Genomic DNA, 26,177 nt, shown 5'->3' with positions numbered 1-26,177 from the left:
TCCTCAATGTCTCACTCTCCTCTTCACTCCATCCCAACCCAACCCATCACTCTCCATTGTCGTCTCCTCCTAGGGTGGTAGAGTTTTTCAACTTACTATGTTCTTCCTTTGTTGTGGGATTTTTTGCTATACCGCTCACGGAACAGAGCTGGGAAGATTTTTTTTGACGTAGAAACTCTATCTTCTTCTTCTTTCAGAAGATTTCTTTGATTGTCTATCTCAGTTGTCAAAAGAATAGTTTTTGTATGTGTCAGAGACTCTTTCTACTCCGCTGAATGCTTAACTGGAAGCAACTCAAGCTCAACCTCAAGAAATTCCTCTGGTAGAAAGAAGATATTTTCCTTGGTTGATTCCCTGTTTTGTGTTTGTACATGTCGGTATCTTCATAATTACAATGTACATCAACAACTACCCAAGACACACTTATCCTCCCAAAAGCGTGTTTTCCCACTGTTTTTGGTCGCTTTTCCTTTAAATCAACGGATCAGAATCCACTATTGGGTCCATCTCGTGCAATATAAGTGCTTTTTATTTTTGTTTTTCTGATTAAAAAATAGTTGATATTTTGAAACTTTTTGTGGAGGAAAATGTGATCTTCAATTTTCATATAATGGTGTATTGGAGTGGTTCCTTTGTTTATTTTAGCATGCATGTGCGCACATACACACACTAAGCACGAACATGCATACATTAAACATATATATATCTTAAAAACAATCATTTAATTGATTAAAAAAATCGTTTAATAATATACATTGGTTTAACAACAAAGACTATCATCTGCATATCCAACCGTCAACTAAAAAATGGGCAATAAAAGTAAGCACCGTAAAATTTTATAAAAACTCTAAGTGAAGATTAATTTTATATGAACCAATTAAAATCAAAAGCTAATAATAGATTAAACATTTTTGAGAAAATGACCCTAGAAATGAAAGATTTAAAACCTTCTCGTTCATGCACACACAATAGTAGGGCATGTATAGAACAAATTTGCATATATTTAATGATCATCACTAAATGTATTCTAACAATCTCAACCAAAAGATGTTTTTACATTTGCACAAAAGAAATTATCCGACAATAGTTACGACCAAAACAACAGTGCAACACAATCTATTTATCGTGGGGCGAATAAAAATGACAAATCCAAAAATTAATCCAAATGTTAAGATACTAAAAAAGATAATTTTTGTATTGAAAAAGTGTACTTATATTTTGAAAAAATAAGTTGCACAATCTCCAATGCTATATTATTGTATTACTTCTTTAACTAGTACTACTCTGATTTCGTATATAAATAAAATTTGATTTTCTAGATTCATTGAAAAAAAGTAATATATCTGGTCTGTTCTCCTTGGGATAAGCTGTTAACATTTAGAGTGTGTTTGGATTTTGAATTTTTGCCCGATTTTAGATTTTTTGGCCGATTTTATGATTTATAGTCAATTTTAGGATTTTTGGCTGATTTTAGGTTTTTCGGCCGATTTTTTGGGTTTTCGACTGATTTTAGGGGTTATAGTCGATTTTAGGTTTTCGGCCAATTTATTTTTTTCAAATTTTAATAATATTACTATATTTTAATCAAATTAGAAACACAAGAGAATTGTCAATTCTGTCTAATTAAGTGTGACTTTAAAATTCCTCATTTTTTGAAGGAAAAAATCATTTTCAAAATTCTTGGAATTTCACATATCCTTTAAATTATTATCCAAACAATGAATTTTAACTCAAATTATTTTAATTCCCTCGAAACATTACTTTTCCTCATTAAAATCTCTCGTCCAAACATAATCTTAGCTCTGTTTGCTGTGGAAAGAGTCTATATTTTTTTTTATAGAAAAAGAGATTATATTATTAACTAAATACATTAAATTTTTGATATATCTAAAAAATCAAATCTATTATTTATATGTTTAGGAGTTTCTCTCTCATGGTCTAATTCCTATGTGGCACTATTTCCTTGATCCATGTCTTATGTGGCATTCTAATATTTCTTCAATTCCTATGTGGCTAATTATGAAGGCCTTTGCAATTTCTCTAATACATGATGATATCATTTTACTTAGAATCTCTGGCTAATTTGGAAATTCAATCATTTTTCAATTATTGTTTATAAATCGAATTTAATGTTCTTCAATTAAATCAGGATATATTCAAATCATTTGATTCATTATATTACATATTAATTCATTAATATATTATTAGTGTCAATCACGTATTATTATTATTTTTGTAGCAAAATTTTTGTGTGAATAGTAATTATGCTCTTTATTGACATTAATTAAGTTTTTTTATTTTGAGAAAATCCTCATTGACTTATAAAAAGAAAATTCTAATCATGATTAATATCATTTAACAGCAAAAACGTTTTAGTGCCTGGAATCAATATATAGGTATAGTTTTCACCATTATTTATCACATTTTGTTTTTCTTCCATTTTTTTTAAAAGGTATAGCACACTTTTTTTTTCCTGTTCACTTACTTATTTTCACGTTTATATTGTTCTACTCTAACCATTTTTGTACACTTTTTTTTTTGTTTCAGCTAACATTTAAAGGTACTCTCTTTCTCTATTCGTCTATTTTGTGTGAGTAGTATATTTCATTTTCATCTGCTTCATTGTTGGCTTATTTTTGTACTACTGTTTTTATACATCTCTATGACCAATAAAATACTATGAGCACTTATTTATGAATTTATTGAGCACTTATTTATGAATTTATTTTCTACGCAGATTAGACTATTTACAATGCATATGTCCTTAATATAGATAATTTTGTTTTGTTGATTGTAATTTTTTTTGTTGATTATAATTGTTTTCATTGTATATTGCAGATTCATGATCCTTGCAAATATTTGTGATCTTTGCATGTTAGAGACAAAAATTACAACACAATATTCACGTGTACAGCCGCATCGTAACCGCACCACAACCGCATCAGAAGCCGCATCAGACATTTTCGACGATGTTGGTTCAAATTTTCTCACAAAAAAATAAAATTTATGACCTTTAAATCATAATTTGTGTTAAATCTAATGAAAAATCTTACTTTTAACCATCTCTCAACCGTGTATTTTAAGCACATTCAAATTAGTGTTTATGGAATAAACTAAGACTATGCAATGATGAATAAATAATATAGTTACATAGTAGTTTCATTTTATATAGCTTGTGAAATGTCAAAATGATTTCACGCCGCAATAGCCGCATTGCGCGTTGCAGCGACCGTAATGACCGCATTCGCAACAACCGCAACCACATCCATGACCGCAACCACAATTTAAAGCCTTGACATAGACTAAAAAGATGGTTTAACTTTTTCATGATGACTAAATTGGATCCTTTATTGAAGGAATTGTGTATTTTTTTTTTTATATCAGAAGAAATTATGTCTTTACTCTAATAACTTTTTAACAATTATATTTATTCAATTCAATATAATGACTTATTTATGCATTGACCATATTTAAACTTTCTATGAATAAGATCATCCTATTAAAATTCAAACTTCATATAATATTAGTGCAATAAAAATAGGGAATATGCTTAACTGGATTATAATAATTATTGTAATACATTAGATGTTAATACATGTCAAAATGCATTTGAATATTCATATGTTGTATATCAATCAAATAAATCACTTGATACCAGAATTAACCCCGAATCAAATTAAACTGGCTGTGAAAACAGAAAAAGAAAGAAAAAATTTAGTGCTTTTTTCTGCAATTTATAGAATTCTTTCTTTTGATGTTCAAAAAAAATATGTGTAGATCCACATTATTTGTAGTGTTTACTATTATATAGTACAAAGTTTCCACATCTGTTACTTGACAAAAAAACCATGAACATGTTTATGAATAAAGAAGGCCAGAAACACTATTTTTTTTAACACTTTCAATTACTCAGCTCGCTCTTTAAGTGAGTGACACTCATGTGAGTCTCACCACTATATATAGAATATATTAAGAAAATGTTATTAACACTCTTCTCAATTTTATTTTCTAAACAAGAGAATCATTTAAAAATATGGTCACGGGGAGGTTGATCTTCATCTGAAAAATAATATAGAATTTCTTTATTCAATTTGTTATGTTCATGAGATCCTTGCATTGTAGTAAAGACCAGTGAAGATGGCTACAAGGGAGAAAATAACACGTCGATCGGAAACGGAGAGTGGATGAGTTTCACTCTTCGTCAGACCATTCCGACCTTCCCCTTTAAAATCTCTAAAATCTGTATCATTTTTCATATTTAGATAAATTACATTGAATATATCAAATAAATTTTGTTAATTAATAAATCACAAAATATTATTATTAATATTTTAATATTTTTCAATGAAAATTAACCCGTGCATTGCACGGGTCAGTTATACTAGTTTTAGTTATATAATCGGAGGAAGTAGCTCAATAACACTAGTTAGCATTCGTATAAGATACCAGCTGCAAACAAACACCCAACTTTCTCTACTTATATAAAAAAAAACACCTAACATCTCTTGTAATATACATCGTGGCATTCAACCATTGGTCAAATCTCGCACCAAACACCAAATCGCATTACATTACATCAACAACACAACGACCTTAACATCTCTCTCTCCCCAAAAAACCCGTAATTCTCACCCACTTTCTCTCTCTAAAATCTTCCAATGGTATCCAAAAACCCGAACCCGCCCGAAGGTTTCTGCTTGGATCCGAATCCCATGGCTGTACCCGGTTTCGGCCCCTTCGCTTCCGTTTCCGCCGCCGCCAACTCTTCCGATGATGCCTCCAAGAAAATTCGCAAACCATATACTATAACTAAGTCTAGAGAGAATTGGACTGAACCTGAACATGACAAGTTCCTTGAAGCTCTTCAACTGTAATGTTTTCACTTCTTTTTTTTTCTTTCACATTTTTATTACTTTTTTTTTTTTGCAAATGGAAATTTTGGTATTGAATTGTAGTGTTTTAGTTGAGAATTTGGTTAGTGTAGTATGAGTGTGTGGTTGTGAGTGTTCAGTAATAGTTTTGTGAGTTTTATGTGGTGAATTGGTGCAAAGGTGTGGAATTAGGGTTTTTGAATTGGGGATTTTTTTTTATGAATTTGAAGATGTTATAGTGGAAAAGGTAAATGGGTAAGGGTGAAGTTTGAATTTTTTTAATGCTTAGTTAATAGAGTGAAACAATAGTGAAAGAAATGCTTGGTTTTAAACCAAAACATTGGGCCCAAGTGATTAATGAATTCCCCCAGGAAGAATCGTTCGGGAGAATCCAAGTTCAATTTTTGGTGGGAACAATTCTTGACCGGACTTTACTTACCTTGCGAATTACCCCCCCCCCCTCCCCCCCCCCCTCTCTCCTTCCTCTGGGAACCAAAGGGTTAATAGTTAATACCAAAAAAAAAGAAATGCTTGGTTTTATGTTTTCATTTCCTAGTTTCCCCTGATTACTAAAAGGGTCATGCTGATTAGAAATTGTTTGTTAAAAACAATCACTTTTAAACTTGAGGAATTGAATACACAATTTCCAAGACAATATTTCCGCATTTTGTGTTTTTCTTTGCTAAAAATGTTTTGTGTTTTTCATTTTCTTTAACCATCTTATGTAAAAATGGTAATTGATTAATGGCACGAGACTGATTACGAAGAGTGAAGAATGGATTTCATTGGCCCTCTGGCCTTTACTATTGTGAATTCCGCAAACATGGAGTGAACCATTTTCTCATTTTCTAAATGTTTGACGTTTGTTGATTTAGCATTGCTCCTTTAGAAAATACATCTTCAATTGATATTTTCTAGATTAATAATGAAGTTTGGGAATGTAAACAGAAGTAATTTTGCGAAGCAAACTGACCCATATAGTTTGCTAATGTGAATGATAGCATAGTTTCTTATTAGAAAGGATGAAGATGTGTGAGTTGTTTTGTAAGAGAGTATAAAAAATGATTTAGAGATGGTTACTTGTTCTTTTTTGTAAGTTTACATATTTATTTTGTTATTATGGTCTCAATTTGAATGCAACTTTTGGTTCAAACCCTGTGTCATGTGTGTGCCATGTTCAAAGAGATGAATTTGAGATATCAATTGGACAAGTTATAGAATAAGGATTGAGAGGTTGATTTTCAGTTGTTAAAGAAAAGCAATGGGGAAATTATCATTGGCTTTATACTAGTACTAGAATGGCACTTAAAACTGTATTCGAGCAACCTGTAAATTCTATTCCATTTCAAATGGAATCATTGGGATACTTATAGTGTATGTTTGAACAGTTGTAAATGGTTTCCTGTTTCCCAGATGACCAGAAGTACCTTCCCCTATCTCGGTGACACTAGGTCAAGTTGGAGTTGGCTGTTTTGAATTATATACTATTTTCATTTTGATATTTCCACTTTTAATTAGAAAGAAAAACTTGTTTTACATTATGAAAATAAATGAACGAGGGGGACTAGGTATAATTGGACCTAGTTGTATTGATTATGGCATCTAGATAAAGTTATATTTGGAAAACATCTAAAAATAAAAGGATTGACTAATTAATCTATAGCAACATTCAGAATGTTATGGAGATTCAGATTACTTAGAATGTTTATATGTTGAAAATGTGTATCTTGTATACATGGGATTTGGAATTGTAGTAACATAGTAAATATATTATTAATCTTCCATTATACAACACAAAATGACCTGAAGCCATGTTATCTGGATACTTCTTACTATAATTTTATGTGTCATTCTTAGGAAGATTTTTTTTCCTTTTTTGTAGAAGAAAATATGATCAAAATAAAAAATAGAAAATACATCTACGAAAATTGAGAATCCCTCCCTCCTGAAAAGTAATAAGAGGAGACAAGTAAGCCAAAGTGGCTATAAAATGCAACGCTGTGTATCTCTTTGCCTCTCAGTAATAGAACTTCTTTGAAACATCTGTAGGCACCAAAGAGAGCCGGAAACACAACACTTTCTAGTAATAAATGTAGATGTCGATAAAAACTTCATCTCAACCTTCACGACCTCTCTTGAAAATATATGCACTTTTTTCTAACCATATACACATTGAATTATAATTGATTTACTTTATTTATCACGATAACTTGAGAGAGTGCTGTAAATCATTGCATTCTTTTGGTAGAGGGCTTTCATGGCTTCATTAAAAGGTCAAAACTAATTGCTTTCGTTAAATGAAATAGTGTTTCAAATTAATGCTGAATGTGGCTCTTCCTATCCTTTTTGTTCTTGGCGTGCCATTTTGTATTATCCTCAAATTTATTTGTTCCTTTATTTCTGTATCCAGGTTTGACCGTGACTGGAAAAAGATTGAAGCATTTATTGGATCAAAGACCGTTATACAGGTAATTTCAAATGGGAATTAAAATCTTTACCAGAAGTGCATCATTATATTTAATGAGTTAAGTGTAGACTCTAGACCTTTTGTTTTAGTTTGCAACATGTAAGTATTCCCTCTTCTCATTTTCTTTTACAATTTTTTGTTCACAGTGTTTTGGGAGGGAAGTAAACAGAGCCATGGGAAGAAAAATGGGTTTTCACTGATAAGTATGAGTTCATGTGATATATAATGTTCCATGTTAATTTTTCTTTAAAAAAGGTAGGAGTAGTAGAAAACCCATGATCATTCTTGTAACTTGATTAATTGGTTATGTTGATTTCAAATTTATCCCATGGAACCAAAGCATGTTGGAAAGTACATGTCAAAAGTCATATCTTTTCCCATATTCTCATTGTTTTCTCATGTCACCCTCCTTGACATATCATACCCCATTGCTCTAGTAGGAATGGTTTTTTCGACCACTGGTCCATAAAAAACATAAGCTTTTATCCTGATTTTTTACTAGTGATAAGGTTTTTGTTGGTTATGGTAATCTGATTCATTTTAAAATTCATTAAGGTATGATATGAGTTCCTGATTATAGTATAAATTGCAGAATTTTGAGAGTCTATACTTTTTATGCTGATACTTTCCGAACTCTCTCGAGTGACAACGCGTCTTTCTCACTCTTTTTTCTATAGCTAACATTCCCTGTTTTCATAATTATCTCCTTAACTCCTCTACCGACTAACTCGCTCACTAGGGATTATCTATCCCTCCGTGGAATTTCACTTTGTCCTCATGGTGAATAGGTTGTAGTTGTTAAAAAACTTAAAATTCTGTAAGCGTCCCACCGAATGATACTTAATGCTATAGTTCCCAGTTCAATCAAAACCTCCTTTGCACAGTTGACCGTACAAAAGTCATGAGATTTTGCACAGTTGAATTGCCCGCTTTCAGCTCCCTTGTTCTGTGAGTGCTCACCCATGTGTGAATGATGGGAAATGTCCCAACTGGATAATGTCAATATATAGAATAGAGAATTTGTTAAGGAAGTTAGATGGTTAGTAATTTGATAAGTTAGAGAGTATCATGTATAAATAGGAGAGTACAAGGATAGCTAATAGGATTGAAAGAGATGATACTAAAGGTATACAATTAAGATATAACCTCGCGCTCAATACTACCCTAAAGAAGCACTCTCCTTTCGCTAGAGCTTTCTCTAGTCACAATTTGATTATTCAAAGCCATCCTCCTCTCTACCAATTGAGGGCTATATAAAAACTTTCTCAGAATAACCAAATAACAACTTTTTAACAACCACGTAACAAACTTATAAACTTACTAACTAATTTCTTACTATACCATCCTCCGCTCTTAATTACTCTAATTATGCAATATTGTATATACTAACAAGTAAAACCTCTGACAAGAATTAGATCATGTCAAACAGAAGACATCAATTGCAGGTAACAATATTAGTATTATTTCCACAAACATGTTACAAAAATATTTTATGTTATTTATTGATTAAGTGTCCACTAAAGTTGTCAAACTCGAGGAGCCTATATTGACTCGGCTTGCAAATGATTGAGTGTCAACAGTGGAGATGACTTGAAAGATATGAATGTATATGAATGTTTGCGTTTTGGGCTTGTGTTGTGGTATTATTTTTCATGTTTCAATGTGGTATGCACACATTATGTTAAGAAGGACTAAAACAATGCTCTCTGCTGACTATGTAGATACGTAGCCACGCACAGAAATACTTTCTGAAGGTTCAGAAGAGTGGAGCAAATGAACATCTTCCTCCACCCAGGCCTAAAAGAAAAGCTGCGCATCCATATCCTCAAAAAGCTTCCAAAAGTGGTAATTATCTTTCACCATATTTATTTCTGTGAAATATTATAATTGCAGTTCTTTCTAATGATTTGTATTTGATATTTGACAGCTCCTGTACTTCCACAAGTACCAGGATCTATTCAATCTTCATCGGCTTTGCTTGAACCTGGATTTATACTGAAGCATGAATCCATACCAATGCTTGAAACTCCTATTATGAACACTGTGGTGTCTTCATGGTCAAACCACCCGTTACAAAATACCAATTTATTGCAAGGTATTTAATGCTACAATTTCTGGAGTTCAGATTTTTCTTCCAAATCTTTTTCTATGAAAATAATTGACATAGTTTATTCAAGATATTAGAAACTTGTAACCCCCAAAAGAAAATACTGACTACTTTCTTGTGCTTGCAATGTCATGTCTATTGCAGTGCCAACAGTAAATAATTCTTGCAGTAGCAGTGAAAGTACTCCTAAAGTGTGGCCTGTTGGTGAATCTAATAGTCAAGGGAATAAAATCCTTCCACTGAGAGGCAAGGCTTTAATGATTTACCTTTACAATTTCAGTTGACTTTCGTTTGTGGTTTCATGTATGCACAACAAAGTTATGTTATATAACCATGTATGTTTTGCTGTTCCCCCAATTTCTTATACAAAAGCTATGTCATGTGGGTTCTTACTAGTAATTGAATTCACCCATCTTTTTTGACAAGTGTTGAGATCTCTGTTATGCTACCCACATTAGTCGTATCAGATGTTCAATCCCGAGTTTCGAAAAGTAGTCTCACATCGACCAGAGACATGCGCTAGGCAATGCTTATAAAAAATAAAAAATGGGGAATTCTCACCATTTAGCTGATTTTGTAAGGTTAAGATAGACTAAAAACATATCAAAATCTATTGTAGACCCGTTCAGGCCTGCCTTATCCACCAACATTGGCTAGAAATTTGGCCTAAAAATGGCTTTTACAGACTTTGACAATGACAAGCCAATTTTGTAGGTTGAGTTAGGCTATAAGTCCAAAATGTAATCAAAGCGTGTCTTAGACCTCTTATTGTGCCAAGATCTTTGTTATTCCACCCACATTTTTCCATGCTCTAAATGTCTAGTCTTGGATGTCAGATTGTGTTTTAAAATATTTATTGTTTCACTAACATCAGTCCATACCTTAGATGTTCAGTTTTGAGTGTGAAGGAAGGTTTTGGGCAGTTGTGGACTCACAAAGTCAGTTTGGTCTTTGTGGAGTTGAGTTAGGCCCAAAATCTATGATCTTGTACACCAAAATATTTACTCGATCTGTGATTTAACTTCAAGGTCAAAAGATATGTCTATTGAGCTTTTATTTGTATTCCACCACGTTCCACTAATAATGATAATACAAATATTATGTTTCGTGAATTTCTATCTTTGGATAGCTACATTTCATGCAAATGTGTTTTATCTTTGGATAGCTACATTTCATGCATTTGTTATCCCTCCCTGGAAGTCGTGATCTCTTGTGTTTTATCATGACAGGCAGGCTCCCGCTAAATACTTTTTCTTTCTTTTTTCTCATAATACTATTTCCTTTTTACCATATTGTTAACTCTTATATATACTATATTCTTGATAAATTAATTAGCATTTTAATGATTTTTATTTATTTCTAATGCAGTTCTTCCAGATTTTTCTCAAGTGTACAACTTCATTGGCAGTGTATTTGATCCAGAGGCAACTGAGCATCTACAGAAACTTAAACAAATGGACCGAATAGATGTTGAGACGGTATTGTTATTCTGATCAGCTGATCAATTATTTTTTTAAATGCTTCCAACTGATAATAGTTACTTTCTGTTCAGCACCGACACTTTAGATTGAAAGTGTGTCCGGTATATGACACACGTTTGTGTCGACACCAACACATGTGTATCTGTTCAATCACCTACATTTTCTCAAATTATAACTAGTATCTACATGCCAGCGCCGTGTTGTGTCATGTATTTGTGTCAATGCTTCATAACTACTTTTTGAAATGACAGTAAATGATCTTTAGATGAATTTGTAAATGTGTTTTGTGTTAATTGTGTAAATGAATTTTGTGACTATTAAAAAGTACTAACAATTGTGTTATGTTGGCTCTTTTAGGTGCTTTTGTTGATGAGAAATCTGTCTATCAATTTAACTAGCCCAGATTTTGAGGATCATGTAAGTACCGTGCCACTGATCTTTAGATTGTTAAAAAATATCTTCTAGTCTCGATGAGTATATGCCTGTATTAGACCCTTGTAGAAGCACCATAAGAGTTTATTATGGTATAAAATTATTAGTTCATTTTTTTGTTTTACTTTTCAGTCTGAATTAAAGTATGATTTTTGGTAGTGCTATCTCAAGACATCATCTAATCTGTAACTTTATCCTCTACACTGAAATTAATTTTGATGTATAAATAATGATAAATTGCACTCAACTCCCATCTATTTTGTAAAATTATAGGGGGGTGTATAATTTAAGTAGACCCGAGGGGAGGTGATGCGTCATTTCAGTATACCTCAGACGAGGTGAGTGCAATCTCCCCTAGAAATAAGTATCAATGCTATTTATTAACCACTTATTGGACACAATTTGGCTAGTGGTGCTTAATTTTCTAAAACAGGTTTCCTTTGGCAAGGTAAACCTTAGTTTCTTAGTCGTAGTTTTCTGGGTACTTATGTTTTATGTTGTCATGGTTCTTAATATACTACAAGGCATCCACCTTGTCTTCGACATTTTGCTTCTTATCCTACTATTTGTCATATCCATTCTTATGCAACTTGAGCTGAAATCCGTGAAGAAACACAACTCACTAGTCACTAGCATCAATTCTTTGACTTCACAGTATGAAGGTTCTGAATTTAATGTTTATTTGGTATGATGAATGCATTTGGTAGCTAGCTTAAGACACACACACACACACACACACACACACACACACACATACACGCACGCAACAAAACCCACATAGTATGGGCTGTGGATTCATCTCCAGTATAGTTTCAGTACGAGAGAGAGACATATCAAATTATTATTTTTAAAATACTAGTATTTCTATTGTCTTGTTTGTATGATCGTTTAGCATATTAACTTCATTAGTTTAAAAATTGTCACTAATATTTGCGATAAAGACTCTACATATGTATCTGCCCTTTCCCTGATGACTGATGAAGATGCTTCGTATTTCATGCAGAAGAAGCTGCTTTCATCCTATGAAGTCGATCATGAGACAAATAACTATCTCAATCCAGATAGACTGATACACGACGAACAGTTGAAGAGTGCTGCTACTTAATAGATGGGGTTGGATTCATAAGATTGGTTCATTTTTCAGCAAATGAATTCTATAATGTTGTATTAGGTAAAATGCATTGGAAAGTCAAGAAGCTGAAAGGTTCCAGTCACAAGATCTTGTACTAGTTTGTAATTGCTGTTAGCAGCTAAGAAAAGCCTTGATTCTCTTCATTCATTTTTATGTCGTGTATATATCAAACAACCTTGATATAAAAGACAATAAAAATGTAGAAATGTATAGTTTTTCTAGTTATGAGAAGGTTCCACTACAAATTAAAATTATTAAGCTTTGTGAAACAGTCTCAAAGACTACCTCATTATATATAGAAAAACGGAGGTAAATCAACTAGAGTTTGTTCCTACCAGCACTGCTACAAAATGACAATTACTTGTACTCAAGGTTTTTTTTCTTTCAATGTAATCGAATTCAAGTTTTGAAGGGCAAATAGTTCATTATTATCTGTGAAGGTATATTTCATTATTACTTTAGTTTCTGAAAATATGAAAATTAGAAAAACGTTCATATCCAATACATTTGAAGACTAATTTTTTTTTTTGATAATAATTGAAGACTAAATTTTGTTTAGTTAAAAACAAACAAATCTGTGGACTAATATGACTAATAAAAAAAATACTTGGTGAATTTTTGTATATGGGAATCAAATGTTACAACGAGTGATATTTTTCGGATCAAATGATGGTTGGTTCAAGTTTTTAAGGTTGACAATTTGTAAAAAACATTAAAGAGAAATTTTAGGCAAAATGAGTTGTTGAATAAATTTATGTGTTGTCATAGCAGCATTTTTGCACTACATTCCATCACAATTTGTATTAAGTTTTGTTTAAGCAAGGATAGTATTAAAATGAGTGGCAAGAGTAGTATTAGAGTGAATGACCCTTTTTTTTTTTTATATATAACACTCTGGTTCTTAGGGGACGGGGCCCTAGTAGTCCAGGGTTCGGCCGCGAGGTAAGTAAAACCTATGTTGCACAAAAAATTTCAAGTAAAAATGTTTATAATATATAAATACTATTACAATTCATGAATACTTTAAAATTGATATTGTTTTAAAATAAAACCAATCTTGAAAACATAAAGTTTGGTTGGATTATTCCAATTCAAATGAAAATATAACTTCATCAAAATTTGAAAAGTGTGAATTGGCAAACCGATAACATAAAAATTTGCTTTCCTTAACTTTGATTTTTCTGTTGGTTATTCAGAATACTCTAGGATCAACCTCACCCCCGCCCCACATCATTCAGCATATGCATCCTAATAGGCCTCTATTCATGTAAAAACAGCCAAACAAAGCACATTGCCGGATTGATATCACTCTCTCTGTTGCTCACAGGCACATAACACATTATCCGTATGAGAATGAGAATACTGGAAGTAACAGTGCAGTTATAGGATAATGGAATTGGTTTGCAAGTAAAGAATGTTTTGGGCTTAGATTAACTTCACCCAACGATTCTACCAACTTTCTTCTCACAAGGGAAAGACATCACTCTTAGTTTTTCCTGAAGCCAATAACATTGCAGTAATATACTATGTTTGGATAGACAATTTATAGCTTAGAGAACAAAACTAACTGAATCTACCACAAAAGTTATTAAACAACGTTTTATAAAGACTAGTTTTGTACCCAAAAAATGGAAAGAAAAAGACTAGTTTTTCATTTTGATTGATGAGACAATAGATGTAGTTACACCGCATATAAAACCAAAACCCAGCGCCATTAACTATTCAAGACAAAAAATGATAAGACAAAAAAAGCATCCATCATATTTTCACCTATTTTAACAAAGTAATAGCAACTCAATGACCAATTATGAACAATAGAACTCAAAACTTGTAAAGGCTTTTAGTCCACTTCTTCCATCTTGCTCTCCTCAGCACCATCTTCTTCCAATGGAGGCATATCAACATCATCAGCACCAGTCTCCTCCTCGTCAATGCTAAGACCCAATTTCAACATTCTGTGAATCCTTCCTGCAAATGTGTTGGGATCATCAAGGCTAAAACCTGAAGTCAAAAGAGCAGTCTCAAAAAGCAGCAGCACAAGGTCCTTGACCGACTTGTCGTTCTTGTCGGCTTCAGATCTCTTCCTCAACTCCTCCATAATGCCATTATCAGGGTTGATTTCCATAGTTTTCTTGCTAGACATGTAGCTTCCCATGCTGGTGTCTCTCAGAGCCTGAGCCTTCATAATTCTCTCCATGTTTGCAGTCCATCCATATTCACCAGTCACCAAACAGCAAGGAGAATCAACAATTCTGTCAGAGACAACTACCTTCTCCACCTTATCTCCTAAAATTTCTTTCATGACCCTGCAGAGATCTTCAAATGATTTCTTCTTCTCTTCTTTTTTCTTCTTCTCTTCCTCAGTTTCATCATCCAGCTTCAATCCTTCCTTAGTTGCTGAAACCAATTTCTTTCCATCGTACTCTTTCAGTTGTCCCACAGCATATTCATCTATGGCATCGACCATGAAGAGCACTTCATAGCCCTTCTTCTTGAGTCTCTCCAAGAATGGAGAGTTCTCCACAGCCTTTTTGCTCTCTCCAGTGATGTAGTAAATGTCTTTCTGGCCTTCTTTCATTCTGGTGACATAATCCTTCAAGCTTGTCAATTCATCTCCACTCTTTGTAGAGTGATATCTGAGCAAATCAGCAAGTTTAGCCCTGTTCTGGCTATCTTCATGAATTCCCAATTTCAAATTCTTAGAGAAAGCATCATAGAATTTGTTGTAGTCTTCCTTGTTCTCAGCAATCTCATTGAACATCTCAATGCACTTCTTCACAAGATTCTTTCTGATCACCTTCAAGATCTTGTTCTGTTGCAACATCTCACGAGAGATGTTGAGTGGTAAGTCATCAGAGTCAACAACACCTTTCACAAATCCAAGGTACTCTGGTATGAGCTCCTCGCAATTGTCCATGATGAACACCCTCCTAACATAAAGCTTGATGTTGTTCATCTTCTTTCTGGTGTCAAACAAATCAAAAGGTGCCCTTTTCGGGACAAAGAGAAGGGCCTTGAATTCAAGTTGTCCCTCTACAGAGAAATGCTTCACAGCCAAGTGTTCTTCCCAGTCATTAGTGAGGCTCTTGTAAAAAGCAGCATATTCATCCTTTGTTATCTCTTCTGGCTTGCGTAGCCAGATTGGCTTCTGCTTGTTGATGAGTTCCCACTCATGAGAAACCTCCTTAATCTTCTTTGTCTTCTTGGGATCTTTCTCCTTGTCCTCATCAACTTCCTCAACAGCCTCGTCCTCTTCCTTCTTGGGCTCATCATCTTCATCGTCACTGATCTCTTTCTCAGTAGTCTTCTCAGTCCAGAGGTAAATTGGATAGCTAATGAATTCAGAGTGCTTCTTCACAAGATCCTTGATCCTCCTCTCCTCCAAGTATTCCAACTGTTCATAAAATGAATAATTCGTTTATTCAACACAATGCTTAATATAATATATAGTTTTCAATACTAACCATTTTAAAAAACAGTAAGCACTAATTTAATCATTGAAAATATGTAGTGCTACATGAACAAAATTTCAAAAAATTCTTCAATCCATAAACTAGTCTCTGCTAGGAAAACTTAGAAGTTAAATTCATAATCCAAGAGAATTACTATGATAAGTAAACTACCTGATCCTCTTTGAGGAAAAGAGTGATCTTGGTTCCCCTACCAAGTTGCTCGCCATCAGTATCTCTTGTAACAGTGAATGAGCCACCAGCTTGTGATTCCCAAATGTATTGTTCATCATCATTGTGCTTGGTGGTAACAATGACTTTCTCTGCAACAAGATAAGCAGAGTAGAATCCAACACCAAATTGACCAATCATGCTAACATCGGCACCAGCCTGCAATGCCTCCATGAATTCCTTGGTTCCAGACCTCGCAATAGTACCCAAGTTGTTCACCAAATCTATAAAAAAGAAACACCAAAAAGGAACTTTCAGAAAGGTTCCAAATCGTAATTGCAAATGAACAACACTTATAATGTACTATGTTTAGATTTAAACAAGCTTAACAGGATTACATCTTTCCACCATAATATTAACATAAGCTACACTTCAAAACATCCACAAAATCATGATGCCAATTTGAATATCGAATTCATTGCCAATTCAAACATACACAATCTTCTAATAAACAAGGAATCATGACATTACCTGCTTTGGTCATGGCAATGCCACTGTCTATGATGGACAGAGTCTTGTTGGCTTTGTCAGGCACAATCCTAATGAAAAGCTCTGGTTGAGCATCAAGCTTGCTCTTATCAGTCAAACCCTCAAAACGAATTTTGTCCAAAGCCTTTTGCATCAAAAATTAGATCCAAAAACACCGTTAGTGAAAGTTGAATTGCATAAACTTCATGAAACAAACAGGCTTATTAAGAGAAATATTGACAATACTCATTACAGAAACTAATTCAATTTAATAAATAGTAATGTCAAAGGTAACAGATTATAGAGACTAACTCAATTTAATCAACAGAATACACATTGATGAACTGATTAAAAACTAACAGGAAAACAGCTTTAATTGAAGATTAAATTGATAATTCAATCTATAGTAACATCAACAATACTCAAGTACCAGATTTCAGAAACTAATTTAATTTAATCAATAGAATGCATATTGATATACAGAATAAATTGATCAACTACTACATCTAAGCAACTACTAATAGTATTAATTTCATATTTCAAAACTAACAGGAAAACAGTTGTAATTTAAGGTTAAATTGGAAAATTAATCATAATCGAAATGTGAATGAATCTAACACGAATTAATAAGCTAAAACTAACTTAAATTGATTAACTACTTCATATAAGCAACTAACTACTAATAGTATTAACTTCATATCTCAACTCACAGGAAAACAGTTGTAATTTAAGATTAAATTGGAAAATTAATTATTAATCAAAATGTGAATGAATCAAAAACAAATTAATAAGCTAAAACAATTGATTAACTACTACATATAAGCAACTAACTGGAAAAAAAATTTAATTAAAGATTAAATTGATAAACAGAATATTAATCAGACTGTGACTAAATCAAACACAAATTTATTAGGAAACTAAAATTAACTTCATAACTCAAAAATTAACACGAAAACAATTGCAGTTATAGATCGACTAGTAATTGAAATGCAGATGAATCGATGAATCAATATATGATGATAAACGAGGAATCGAAGTAACGCGAACTTACATCAGAAGAATTGCTGATAAGTTCACGCAAGAAAATCTCCTTGTTGCTATAGAAAGTGTTGATAATCAAACTAAGAAGTTGATTAATCTCAGCTTGGAATGCGAATGTCTCAACCTCTTCCATTGAAACTCGATCGAGAAACGAATCACACAGAGATAGCGAATTGCAGAGAGAGAATATTGAGATGCTTCGATGAAACGAAATGGAAACGAATAAGGAAAGGTTATATAGTGTGGTGAATGAAACTGGTTCTAGATTCTTCTATTTCTCTCTAGATAATGAGGTAATACGGTGTCGTTTGAAACGAATCGAGAACTTTCTGTTATAACGGTTGAGTCTCGAATGTTCGCGGCTTTTCCATTGTTAGAGGACGAAGATAATCTGGCGCGGGAAATTCAGAGTAAGAAGTTTCTAGTTTTTACCGTTCGGTAACTTGATTTGGCGAAAATAAAAATAAAATAACTAGAACTTTGACTCATGGGGTCCATGGGTCTAATCAGCCGTAATATGTAATAATAAAAAATAAAATATAAAAATTCTAAGAGCATTTTCAATAAGAGTATTATAGGGAATTTCATGAACTAATTATTCTATATTTGTTTATGTGCTTATTTTATATTTTATATATTTTTAAAATAATTTTGGAACCCCATCATTTTGTTTACTTATTAAAAAAAATTGCTGATAACTAAAGGTTAAAATATTGATGATAATTAAAGGTTAAAAAAAAATTTAAAGACACAATCAAGAACATAAACTTAAGTAGACATCCATAAATAAATAAAAATTGTGATTAATTCCGCCGTTCAAATTTATTGAAAACAGGGTTAACATATTAGGATTCCTAAATTCTTTCATAATTGAAGCACATGTTTTAGCGGTTAAAATGTTTTATTGTAAGTAAGAGATGCAGGTTCGATTCCTATCGTAAACAAATATGTATTTTTTTAATATAAAGCTGCAATAAAAAGAAAGAGAAAATGAGAGGGGAAAAAAATTTGGTTTAGGGTTAACTTATGTTAGCAAGCTTATAATATAAGAGATAAGAGATTATCGGTTTTTAATTGTTTAAATTGTGCAATTAAAATTGATGGTGCTTAATTGTCGTATGAAATCTTTCCTATGAAAGTTGATGGAGCTTAACACTTTGTGGACATAATTTAAATCACAATTGGTTTGTTAGTGCATATTGTATCAATTGATCATCGGTTAATATTAAATCTGCAATGTTAAAATCAAAATAAATATGTGATTAGTGACATGACCATGGTTGTGTTTGGTTGTATTGCAAAAAAAATTGATTTAGCAGAATTGAGTTTGATAATAACTTGCCAAATTACACGTGATAATAAATTTTCAAATCTCACATGATAATTATTCTCTAAATTTATGATCCAGTAAAAAAAAATCATTGATCAGAAAAGACATAAAAATATTTCGTGATAAATAATATAGTTAACAATAATTTTAATATGATATACTTTTAAAATTGATGGTGCTTATCAATTATTGCACATAATTTTAATCATAATTGGTATACTTGCCATAGTGGTTGGAAATATTGTCTTGCATTGAAGGGTTGTAGGTTCGAATCCTAGTCAAGACAAAATTGTATTATTTTTTAATAAAAATTGCAAGATAAAATGGAGGGAAAATAGAGAAAACAAATTAGGGTTTAGGAATTGCTTGTGTATACAAGCTTATAATATAAAAGATTTAGTAGTAAAATTTAAAAAATTATTTTTTATTTTAAAAACAAAATCTAAAAATATTATTAAGATTAATTTTTTATTTTGGAGTTAAAAATGTTTTCAAATATCTTGTCCTAATTGAATGTAGTATTCATATGAATTCAATTAACGAATTTAAATGCAACAAGTCAATATATGATTCTGGTTAAGTTTATGGTGTACAAATGAGATAAATTTTTCACCATGTACAAACTTCTTTTCATTATTAGATCAAATGAGATGTGATGTGAATGTTGGTAGTATCTTGGTCCTATAAAATGTGGACCTTGTAAGTTTAGTCTTTACTTAATTTGCAATGTTGGTAGTGAATGAATTAGTACTTGTTTGGTTCAGTGTTTCCTGCCTCCAAACGTGAGTCTACTACTCAAAACATGATTTGAAGTTTTTTTTTTTTTATTTTTTATGTTTGGATATTTGTAAAATAGATTCTTTGAAACGTGGATTTGGCCTCCAAACGCGAGTTACTCCGAAGCAGCAATTTGGAGCTTTCACGTCAAAGTAAAATTGAGTTCAAATTATTATTTTTTGGTGAGAAGTATATTTACCTAATTACCCATAACCTTTTCTCCAATTTCCTAACCATACTACTTTCTTGATTATTCTTCTTCATTGCTACCCTTCAAGCTTCAATTTTTTCTTTTGGATCGCCTTCCCCTTACTTTTGCAGATCCGGTGGGAAAAGTGAAACACGGAGAGAAAGAATGATGAAAATTACATAAGGAATTAAAAGACGAGAATGAGGGAAATAAGTTTTGCAAGAGATAGAGTTTCAGACATTGAACATTTTGAGGAGTCTCTAGAGTGTTCGTCATCTTTTCAAGTTATTATTTTTTAATTATTAAAAGTAAGGTTTTAGATAATTCACTTTTGGACGATAACTTGTATTTTAAACTGTTCAATGTTTGTACTTGTTAACGGTAGTCCTACGGAAGATTTATCGATTGGTAAAGATTGAGGCAAGATGATCCACTACCCCTTTTTTTCTTTCTTAATAGTAGCTAAATGTTCCACTCAGTTGATGCAGAAGGCAGTAGGCATCGGTAATTTTCATGGCTACAAGGTTAGTGATGAGCTACATTTCATACTTTACAATTTGTGGATGACACAGTGATGATTGGTAAAGGTTCCTACCTTTCTGGGAGAATTTATCGTCTTTAAAAAATGGTGTTGCATAGTTTTGAGATAGTATCAAATTTGAAGGTCAATTTTTTCAAAAAGAAATTGCATGGTATCAATATTGAGGTCATGCATCTCCATGTTGCAAAATACCTCATTTCTAGCTGGCGGATGCACAGATAGTATTGCTAGAGTTGCTCTAAGAGTTGAGGTTTGCACTACACTTATAAAGGCTATCATTACCATATCTCTAGCCAATATGAGACTTTTAACACACTCTCTCACGTTCAGAACTGAACATGCTGAAACATGGAATCAACAACAACGAGTGGCCCAAATATGGGAGGTCTACACAACAAACAACAAATGGATCTAGGATAGTCTCTGATACCATATTAGAATTTGTGAGACCTATACTCAACCACAAAAGCTAGCTTGAGTGTTGAGGTTTGCACTACACTTATAAAGACCATCTTTACCATATCTCTAGCCAATGTGCGACTTCTAACGATACAACTCAAAAAGATTTTAGTGCCAATCTATTTTTGAAGACAAACAAACAAATGCTTGCAGCAGCATATATGAAAAATTAATGATACAACTAAAAAATGTTGAAAAATGGGGCATTCCGAGAATTGAACTCGGGACCTCTCGCACCCTAAGCGAGAATCATACCACTAGACCAAATGCCCTTGATGTTTATACATTTCAAATCAAGCAAAATCAATAAACAAGATATAAAACCCGTCTTAGATTCACAATCACAATATCATCTTCTAACACAGTTCGTGTAACTCAGATTCATGGCATGGTAACAACGGCACCGCTTATCCACAAGCGCTTCTTCAGGTATGCGCACAATCCTTTGTTACCATTAGTAATTTTGATTAATTATGTTTTATAGTATGTTGTGATTCTTTATACTCAGATTATTTGCATGTTTGGTAAGATGATGGATTAATTTTGCAAAAGTTATATTTAGGGTGTGTTTGGTTTTGCGGTGACAAAAATTGATTTTGAGTGAATTAGTTATGTATATTGGATTCAGCTAAAAACTAAGTTGAAGTTAAAGTGATTTGTGTTTGGATAATGTAAAACTGAGTTGAACAATGGATTTGAGTGTAAAAATCAATTCTATAATTAAAAGCTCCTATTTCTAGTTTCAAGTTAGAATCAATTATGGAGGTAAATACTATTTTACTCGAGAGTCGAGAGCAACTAAACATGTCAAATCAATTGTAGAATCAAAAGCTCCAATTTCTAGCTTCAATTAGAATGAATTATGGAGGTAACTCAGGTAAGTATAATTCTACTCGAGAGCAACTAACCATGTCAAAATCCATTCTACACTTCAAGAATCAAATTTTCCTATTTTAAAAGTGGAGCCAAACATACAATTAGCTTTTACAAAATCATGGTGGCTCACCTTGATTTGGGAAAACCTGCTGTGATACCAAACATGCACGTAATACTGTTGCAGAAACATCTAAAACCTTTATATTGCGACTGCAATTGCAGTTGTAGTTTGCAATTTAGATCTATGCCATCAATTGTTGATCCGACTCTTTTTTGAAGAGCTATTCTTTTAGAGGGTATATAAACCATCTACATTTACTGAATAGATCAATGGTTGATGATAAATCATTAGTTTATTAAGATATGAATTCTTGATTTTCTAACTATACGAACTACTTACTTTAGAAATGAAAGTCTAACTAAATGCTGCGTGTTTGCTCGTTGAGATTCAATTTGTAGCTCGACATGCTGTGAAATGGTAGAGCCAGCCACCATTTATTAAAATTACTGAACAAATTCATGGTTAATGAAGATCATTAGTGTGTTAAAATATGAATTCTTGTTTTTCTGACTATACTAACTACTCACTTTAGAGGAGCAAAATCCAATTAAATGTGACGCCTCTCCTCGTGGGTATCTGTGCCATGGTCCGGCATGCAGATGATTATTATGAACAATACCACACCAAATGATAATCTTTCTGAAAGTAAATATCTGTTGATGCTTCTGATGAAAGTGTTAGCGGCTTTCTGTAAATTTTGGTCTAGTAACTGAAGTTAGCTTATATCAATTGTGTTGCCACTGTGTAGTTTCTTCATTTCGTTCGGTATAGCCCAGAACATGACATGCTTATTTGTTCCTGCTGTATTGCTATATTACCGACACAAAGGCGTAATTTTGAATTGCATTATGTAGTATAGCTCATCTTGGGTTGACTTTGGAGGATATTGAAATTTAATCAGTGTTTATGCCTGAAATTGGTCGCATATCTCAAACTGTGTCTATATTGCTAAATGCCTGGTTGCAAATGCATGACTCCTAGTCTTTTATGTTTGATTTATGAGCCTAATTTTCCCATTGGGCTACCAAGCCCATAAAAAGGGCAATCCATTTTCCTTCACTGGCTTTAGGTAACCAAAGCATTTTGTTGACTGGTTCTTTCTGTCTGTGATGCTTTGTTCAGTGATGAAATCAATTCTCCCGAATGCTGATTGCTGTTTTTGATGTCAACACACTTTCAACTTAGCCATAGTTTGCGGGAAGAATCAAATTGAAATCAAGTGGTGTGCTTAATTAAATGGGCGACAAAGAGGGGCTTGACAAATCGAGGAGAGTTGTTTTTGTTACTGTAGGGACAACTTCTTTTGATGCTCTTGTGAAAGCTGTAGATTCTGAAAATGTTAAGAAAGAGTTGCTTGTGAAAGGGTATACCCATCTTCTTATCCAAATGGGTCGTGGATCTTATGTTCCTACCAAGGTAGTCTCAAACATTATTCCCCCCCCCCCCCCCCCCCCTCTCTTTTAAGTCCCATCTTTTATACTTCAGAAATAATTACAGTGGCATGCCAATTTTGTATCCATTTTTCTTAATATGCAATATGCATTCAAATTTTGTATTTTTTCTTAGTATGCATTCAATTTTGTATCTATTTTTCTTAGTCTCACCTATTTAATGATGAGATAGATAGACATAAATTTTTCTCATAGTGGGTTCTGTTCATGTGATAGGTTACCATTAGAGAATTCATCCTCATTTCTAATTTGGTAGTGTATTTTTATTTTTGTGCTGATATGGGCTACGATAGTCCATTTGTGTGACATTGTCACTTTAAACAATTGCTGATGAACTTTATTGTACTACTTTAGTACCATGGCTGGTGGTAGTTTGGGCTGGTGAGGGATGGAAATGAACTATTTGAACTTTGAGGATAATTGGGTGATGCAGCTTCAGTGGAAGTGGCAGTCTTGGAAGCTTGCACGATTAGTATGTGGCTTTGCAACAAACTAATACTTCTAATTATTCGCAATGCTGTCTTTGGCAAATGGTAGAAGGCCAAAAATCTATCATATAAACACGTCTTTGCCTATGGCAGTTGTCCAAAATTCTGCCACGTCATTCCGCCATGGCAGTCATTTAACAACACTGATTATACATGTAAAGGATTTTAGAGAAGTAAGATAAAAATGTGGATAAATTTGTAGATAAACTTACCTTGTATTATTTGCTTTGGAAAAATAAGCTGTAGTACATAATTTTATTACTTCTGTAAATGAAGTATCTAAAAGTATCCTTTTATATAGAAGATACTTTTCTTTTTACCGAGTTAATTCTTGTTGGTAACTTTTTATTGCAGTCTGAAGGAGAAGGTTCATTGGTTGTAGACTACTTCACTTTTTCTTCCAGTATTGCAGACCATCTAAGATCTGCTTCTCTTGTCATTAGCCATGCAGGTATGCTTCTTACAACTTGTCTATTACATGTTACTTTGCACTAATTATAGTGCATAGACACTTTATTAAGTTATTTGTATAAGACTGCTTCATTAGAATGCCTAGTCTCTCTCAATGTTTCCAGCAACATCCCCGCCTATTATCAACAGTGCCCCCCTCTCAAGACACACCTTTTTCTCAAGATGGAAATTAGGAAACTGATCCTGTAATATAGACAAGTTCTCCTAAGAATTTTCGTAGTCTGGCAATGGACATTTCATAAGCTGTTTTCCATAAACTCTCCTGAACAAATATCACAATTGCTTATGCCAGTAGATAAGCTCAAATATGCCTATTCAAAGTTAAGCTTATAAGCAATTGAACTGATTTTCTCCCTCCACAATATCATAAGGTCCATAATATCTATAACTCAACTTCTGATTTGCTCTTTTAGCCAAAGCTCTCAATATGTAAGGCTGTATCTTCCGAAAAACTATATCTCCTATGTGGAATTCAACTTTTGTCTGTGTTTATTTTCATGGTTATGCTTTTTATTTCGTGCCCAAATCAAATGCTCCATCAATTCTGCTATGTTGATGCCTTTACACTCCAATTTTGCAATAAAATAAAATGATCCATCAATTCATCCAGCATGTGATTTCTTTCAGCCATATTGAGTCGCATCTCTATTTAATACAGGTGGGTCTCTCCAAAATAAGGTCTTAAAGGGCTCCATCTTTGCAGCATAGTTTTTTTTTTGACTAATTTGCAGCATAGTTATGGTTAGCGACTTTGAATTGTTCCAAAACTCTTCTGATTGAGCCATTTTAGCCCAAAATTAGGTGTAGTTTGCCTAAGACACCTAAGGCAAGACTCCAAACATTTGTGAGCAGCCTCAGTTTGTCCATTCAAATGAGGATGATATGCCGAACTGAATTTTAGTTTGGTTCCATTTAATTGAAATAATTCAATCCAAAAGGTATTGATCAAACCCCATCCTTATCAAAACCCTGTCCCGTCAGAAACAATCGAAAAGGGTTATGCATAATTATTATGTTCATGCTCTATAGCCTCTCATCATGAGTTAGAAACATTGCCATTTCACCGGTTAGTCCCATATTTTGTTACATGTAGAGTTGTTAGCCGATACCTTCAGTTTATTGTTTTGTTCATTATCATCAATAATTTAATTACTATCTTTACAGCATGTGATGAGCTTTAAAAAATAGGATTTTATGAGATGACTAGAAGGGGATGGTCCTTGGGTAGTAACTGAAACTACTTTGATATTGTGCAGGGTCAGGTAGCATATTTGAGACATTGCGGCTACGCAAACCTTTAATTGTGGTTGTAAATGAAGATTTGATGGATAATCATCAAAGTGAACTTGCAGATGAACTTGCCAACAGAAAACATTTGTATTGTGCTAGTCCTCAAACACTCCATCAAACTATATCAGATATGGATTTAAATTCTCTTCTTCCTTACACCCCAGGTGATGCTACACCAGTGGCCAATCATATAAACAGATTCCTTGGTTTTCCTGATGATTGATCCCAAGGCTTTTCTTTTTCTGGTTAAAAGTATTGGTGACGGATAATAATCTCTATTTGGGTTAAAGTATGTGCTTAATGATATTTTTATTTATTTAATTTTTGTGATTGAGGTTGAGGTATAGTGAAAAAAATGTTTTTTCTATATAGTCGGACACCATGTTTAGACATGTTAATTTTTCGCTTCTTTTTTGGTCCAAAGTCCAAACCCTTGGTATAGTTCGGGTTGTGTTGGGTGGGCCCAAATAAGTGTTAACCAAGTCCACCCCACGTTCCTAAACTATCTCTAAAAATAGTTTTTGTGGCTTCTAGGGTGAGGGATCAATTCAGTCCCTCACCAGT

General features: G+C 33.0%; 3 protein-coding genes and 1 non-coding gene across 5 annotated transcripts; 2 read left to right on the top strand and 2 right to left on the bottom strand.

The window, feature by feature from the left end:
* Positions 1–4,545: 4,545 nt before the first annotated feature.
* Positions 4,546–12,901, top strand: LOC123906165 (protein REVEILLE 6-like). Of its 2 annotated transcripts, XR_006808785.1 has the most exons (9): positions 4,546–4,870; positions 7,282–7,339; positions 9,060–9,183; positions 9,266–9,433; positions 9,590–9,691; positions 10,814–10,923; positions 11,284–11,343; positions 11,632–11,696; positions 12,362–12,901. XR_006808785.1 is itself a non-coding variant. In XM_045956019.1 (8 exons), exons 1-8 carry the CDS (start codon positions 4,659–4,661, stop codon positions 12,461–12,463), a joined length of 936 nt encoding a protein of 311 aa, XP_045811975.1. In that variant the 5' UTR covers positions 4,547–4,658; the 3' UTR covers positions 12,464–12,901. The 2 variants fall into 2 exon arrangements, 1 of the variants encoding a protein (XP_045811975.1); XM_045956019.1 differs by lacking the exon at positions 11,632–11,696 and having other exon boundaries at positions 4,547–4,870.
* Positions 12,902–14,183: 1,282 nt separating this feature from the next.
* LOC123906164 (heat shock protein 83-like) lies at positions 14,184–18,039 on the bottom strand. Its single transcript, XM_045956018.1, has 4 exons — positions 17,690–18,039; positions 16,642–16,783; positions 16,114–16,394; positions 14,184–15,884 (listed from the first exon to the last, which is right to left on the bottom strand). Exons 1-4 carry the CDS (start codon positions 17,810–17,812, stop codon positions 14,331–14,333), a joined length of 2,100 nt encoding a protein of 699 aa, XP_045811974.1. The 5' UTR covers positions 17,813–18,039; the 3' UTR covers positions 14,184–14,330.
* A 2,574-nt stretch (positions 18,040–20,613) lies between these two features.
* Positions 20,614–25,934, top strand: LOC123906163 (UDP-N-acetylglucosamine transferase subunit ALG13 homolog). The gene is made up of 4 exons (XM_045956016.1): positions 20,614–21,405; positions 23,036–23,329; positions 24,207–24,303; positions 25,580–25,934. The coding sequence occupies exons 2-4, from the start codon at positions 23,150–23,152 to the stop codon at positions 25,834–25,836; spliced, it is 534 nt and encodes a 177-aa protein (XP_045811972.1). The 5' UTR covers positions 20,614–21,405; positions 23,036–23,149; the 3' UTR covers positions 25,837–25,934.
* TRNAP-AGG lies at positions 21,177–21,248 on the bottom strand. Its single transcript has one exon. It is a non-coding gene; the product is annotated as a tRNA-Pro (tRNA).
* Positions 25,935–26,177: the final 243 nt, after the last annotated feature.

Source organism: Trifolium pratense, linkage group LG2 (genome assembly GCF_020283565.1).
Source record: "Trifolium pratense cultivar HEN17-A07 linkage group LG2, ARS_RC_1.1, whole genome shotgun sequence".
In the NCBI taxonomy this organism is placed as follows: Eukaryota; Viridiplantae; Streptophyta; class Magnoliopsida; order Fabales; family Fabaceae; genus Trifolium; species Trifolium pratense.
The sequence above is the reverse complement of the archived record's forward strand: the minus strand, read 5'-3'. Positions and strand labels throughout refer to the sequence as shown.

What these genes read in the sequence shown, in the direction of transcription:
- LOC123906165 (XM_045956019.1), top strand. Translation starts at nt 4,659, where the DNA reads ATGGTATCCAAAAACCCGAACCCGCCCGAAGGTTTCTGCTTGGATCCG. An exon ending in AAATACCAATTTATTGCAAG is followed by an intron (nt 9,434 to 9,589) that starts GTATTTAATGCT and finishes TGTCTATTGCAG; the next exon opens with TGCCAACAGTAAATAATTCT. An exon ending in GCCCAGATTTTGAGGATCAT is followed by an intron (nt 11,344 to 12,361) that starts GTAAGTACCGTG and finishes TATTTCATGCAG; the next exon opens with AAGAAGCTGCTTTCATCCTA.
- LOC123906164 (XM_045956018.1), bottom strand. Translation starts at nt 17,812, where the DNA reads ATGGAAGAGGTTGAGACATTCGCATTCCAAGCTGAGATTAATCAACTT. An exon ending in TTATCAGCAATTCTTCTGAT is followed by an intron (nt 16,784 to 17,689) that starts GTAAGTTCGCGT and finishes TTGATGCAAAAG; the next exon opens with GCTTTGGACAAAATTCGTTT. An exon ending in TTTTCCTCAAAGAGGATCAG is followed by an intron (nt 15,885 to 16,113) that starts GTAGTTTACTTA and finishes TTTTATGAACAG; the next exon opens with TTGGAATACTTGGAGGAGAG.
- LOC123906163 (XM_045956016.1), top strand. Translation starts at nt 23,150, where the DNA reads ATGGGCGACAAAGAGGGGCTTGACAAATCGAGGAGAGTTGTTTTTGTT. An exon ending in GATCTTATGTTCCTACCAAG is followed by an intron (nt 23,330 to 24,206) that starts GTAGTCTCAAAC and finishes TTTTTATTGCAG; the next exon opens with TCTGAAGGAGAAGGTTCATT. An exon ending in TCTTGTCATTAGCCATGCAG is followed by an intron (nt 24,304 to 25,579) that starts GTATGCTTCTTA and finishes GATATTGTGCAG; the next exon opens with GGTCAGGTAGCATATTTGAG.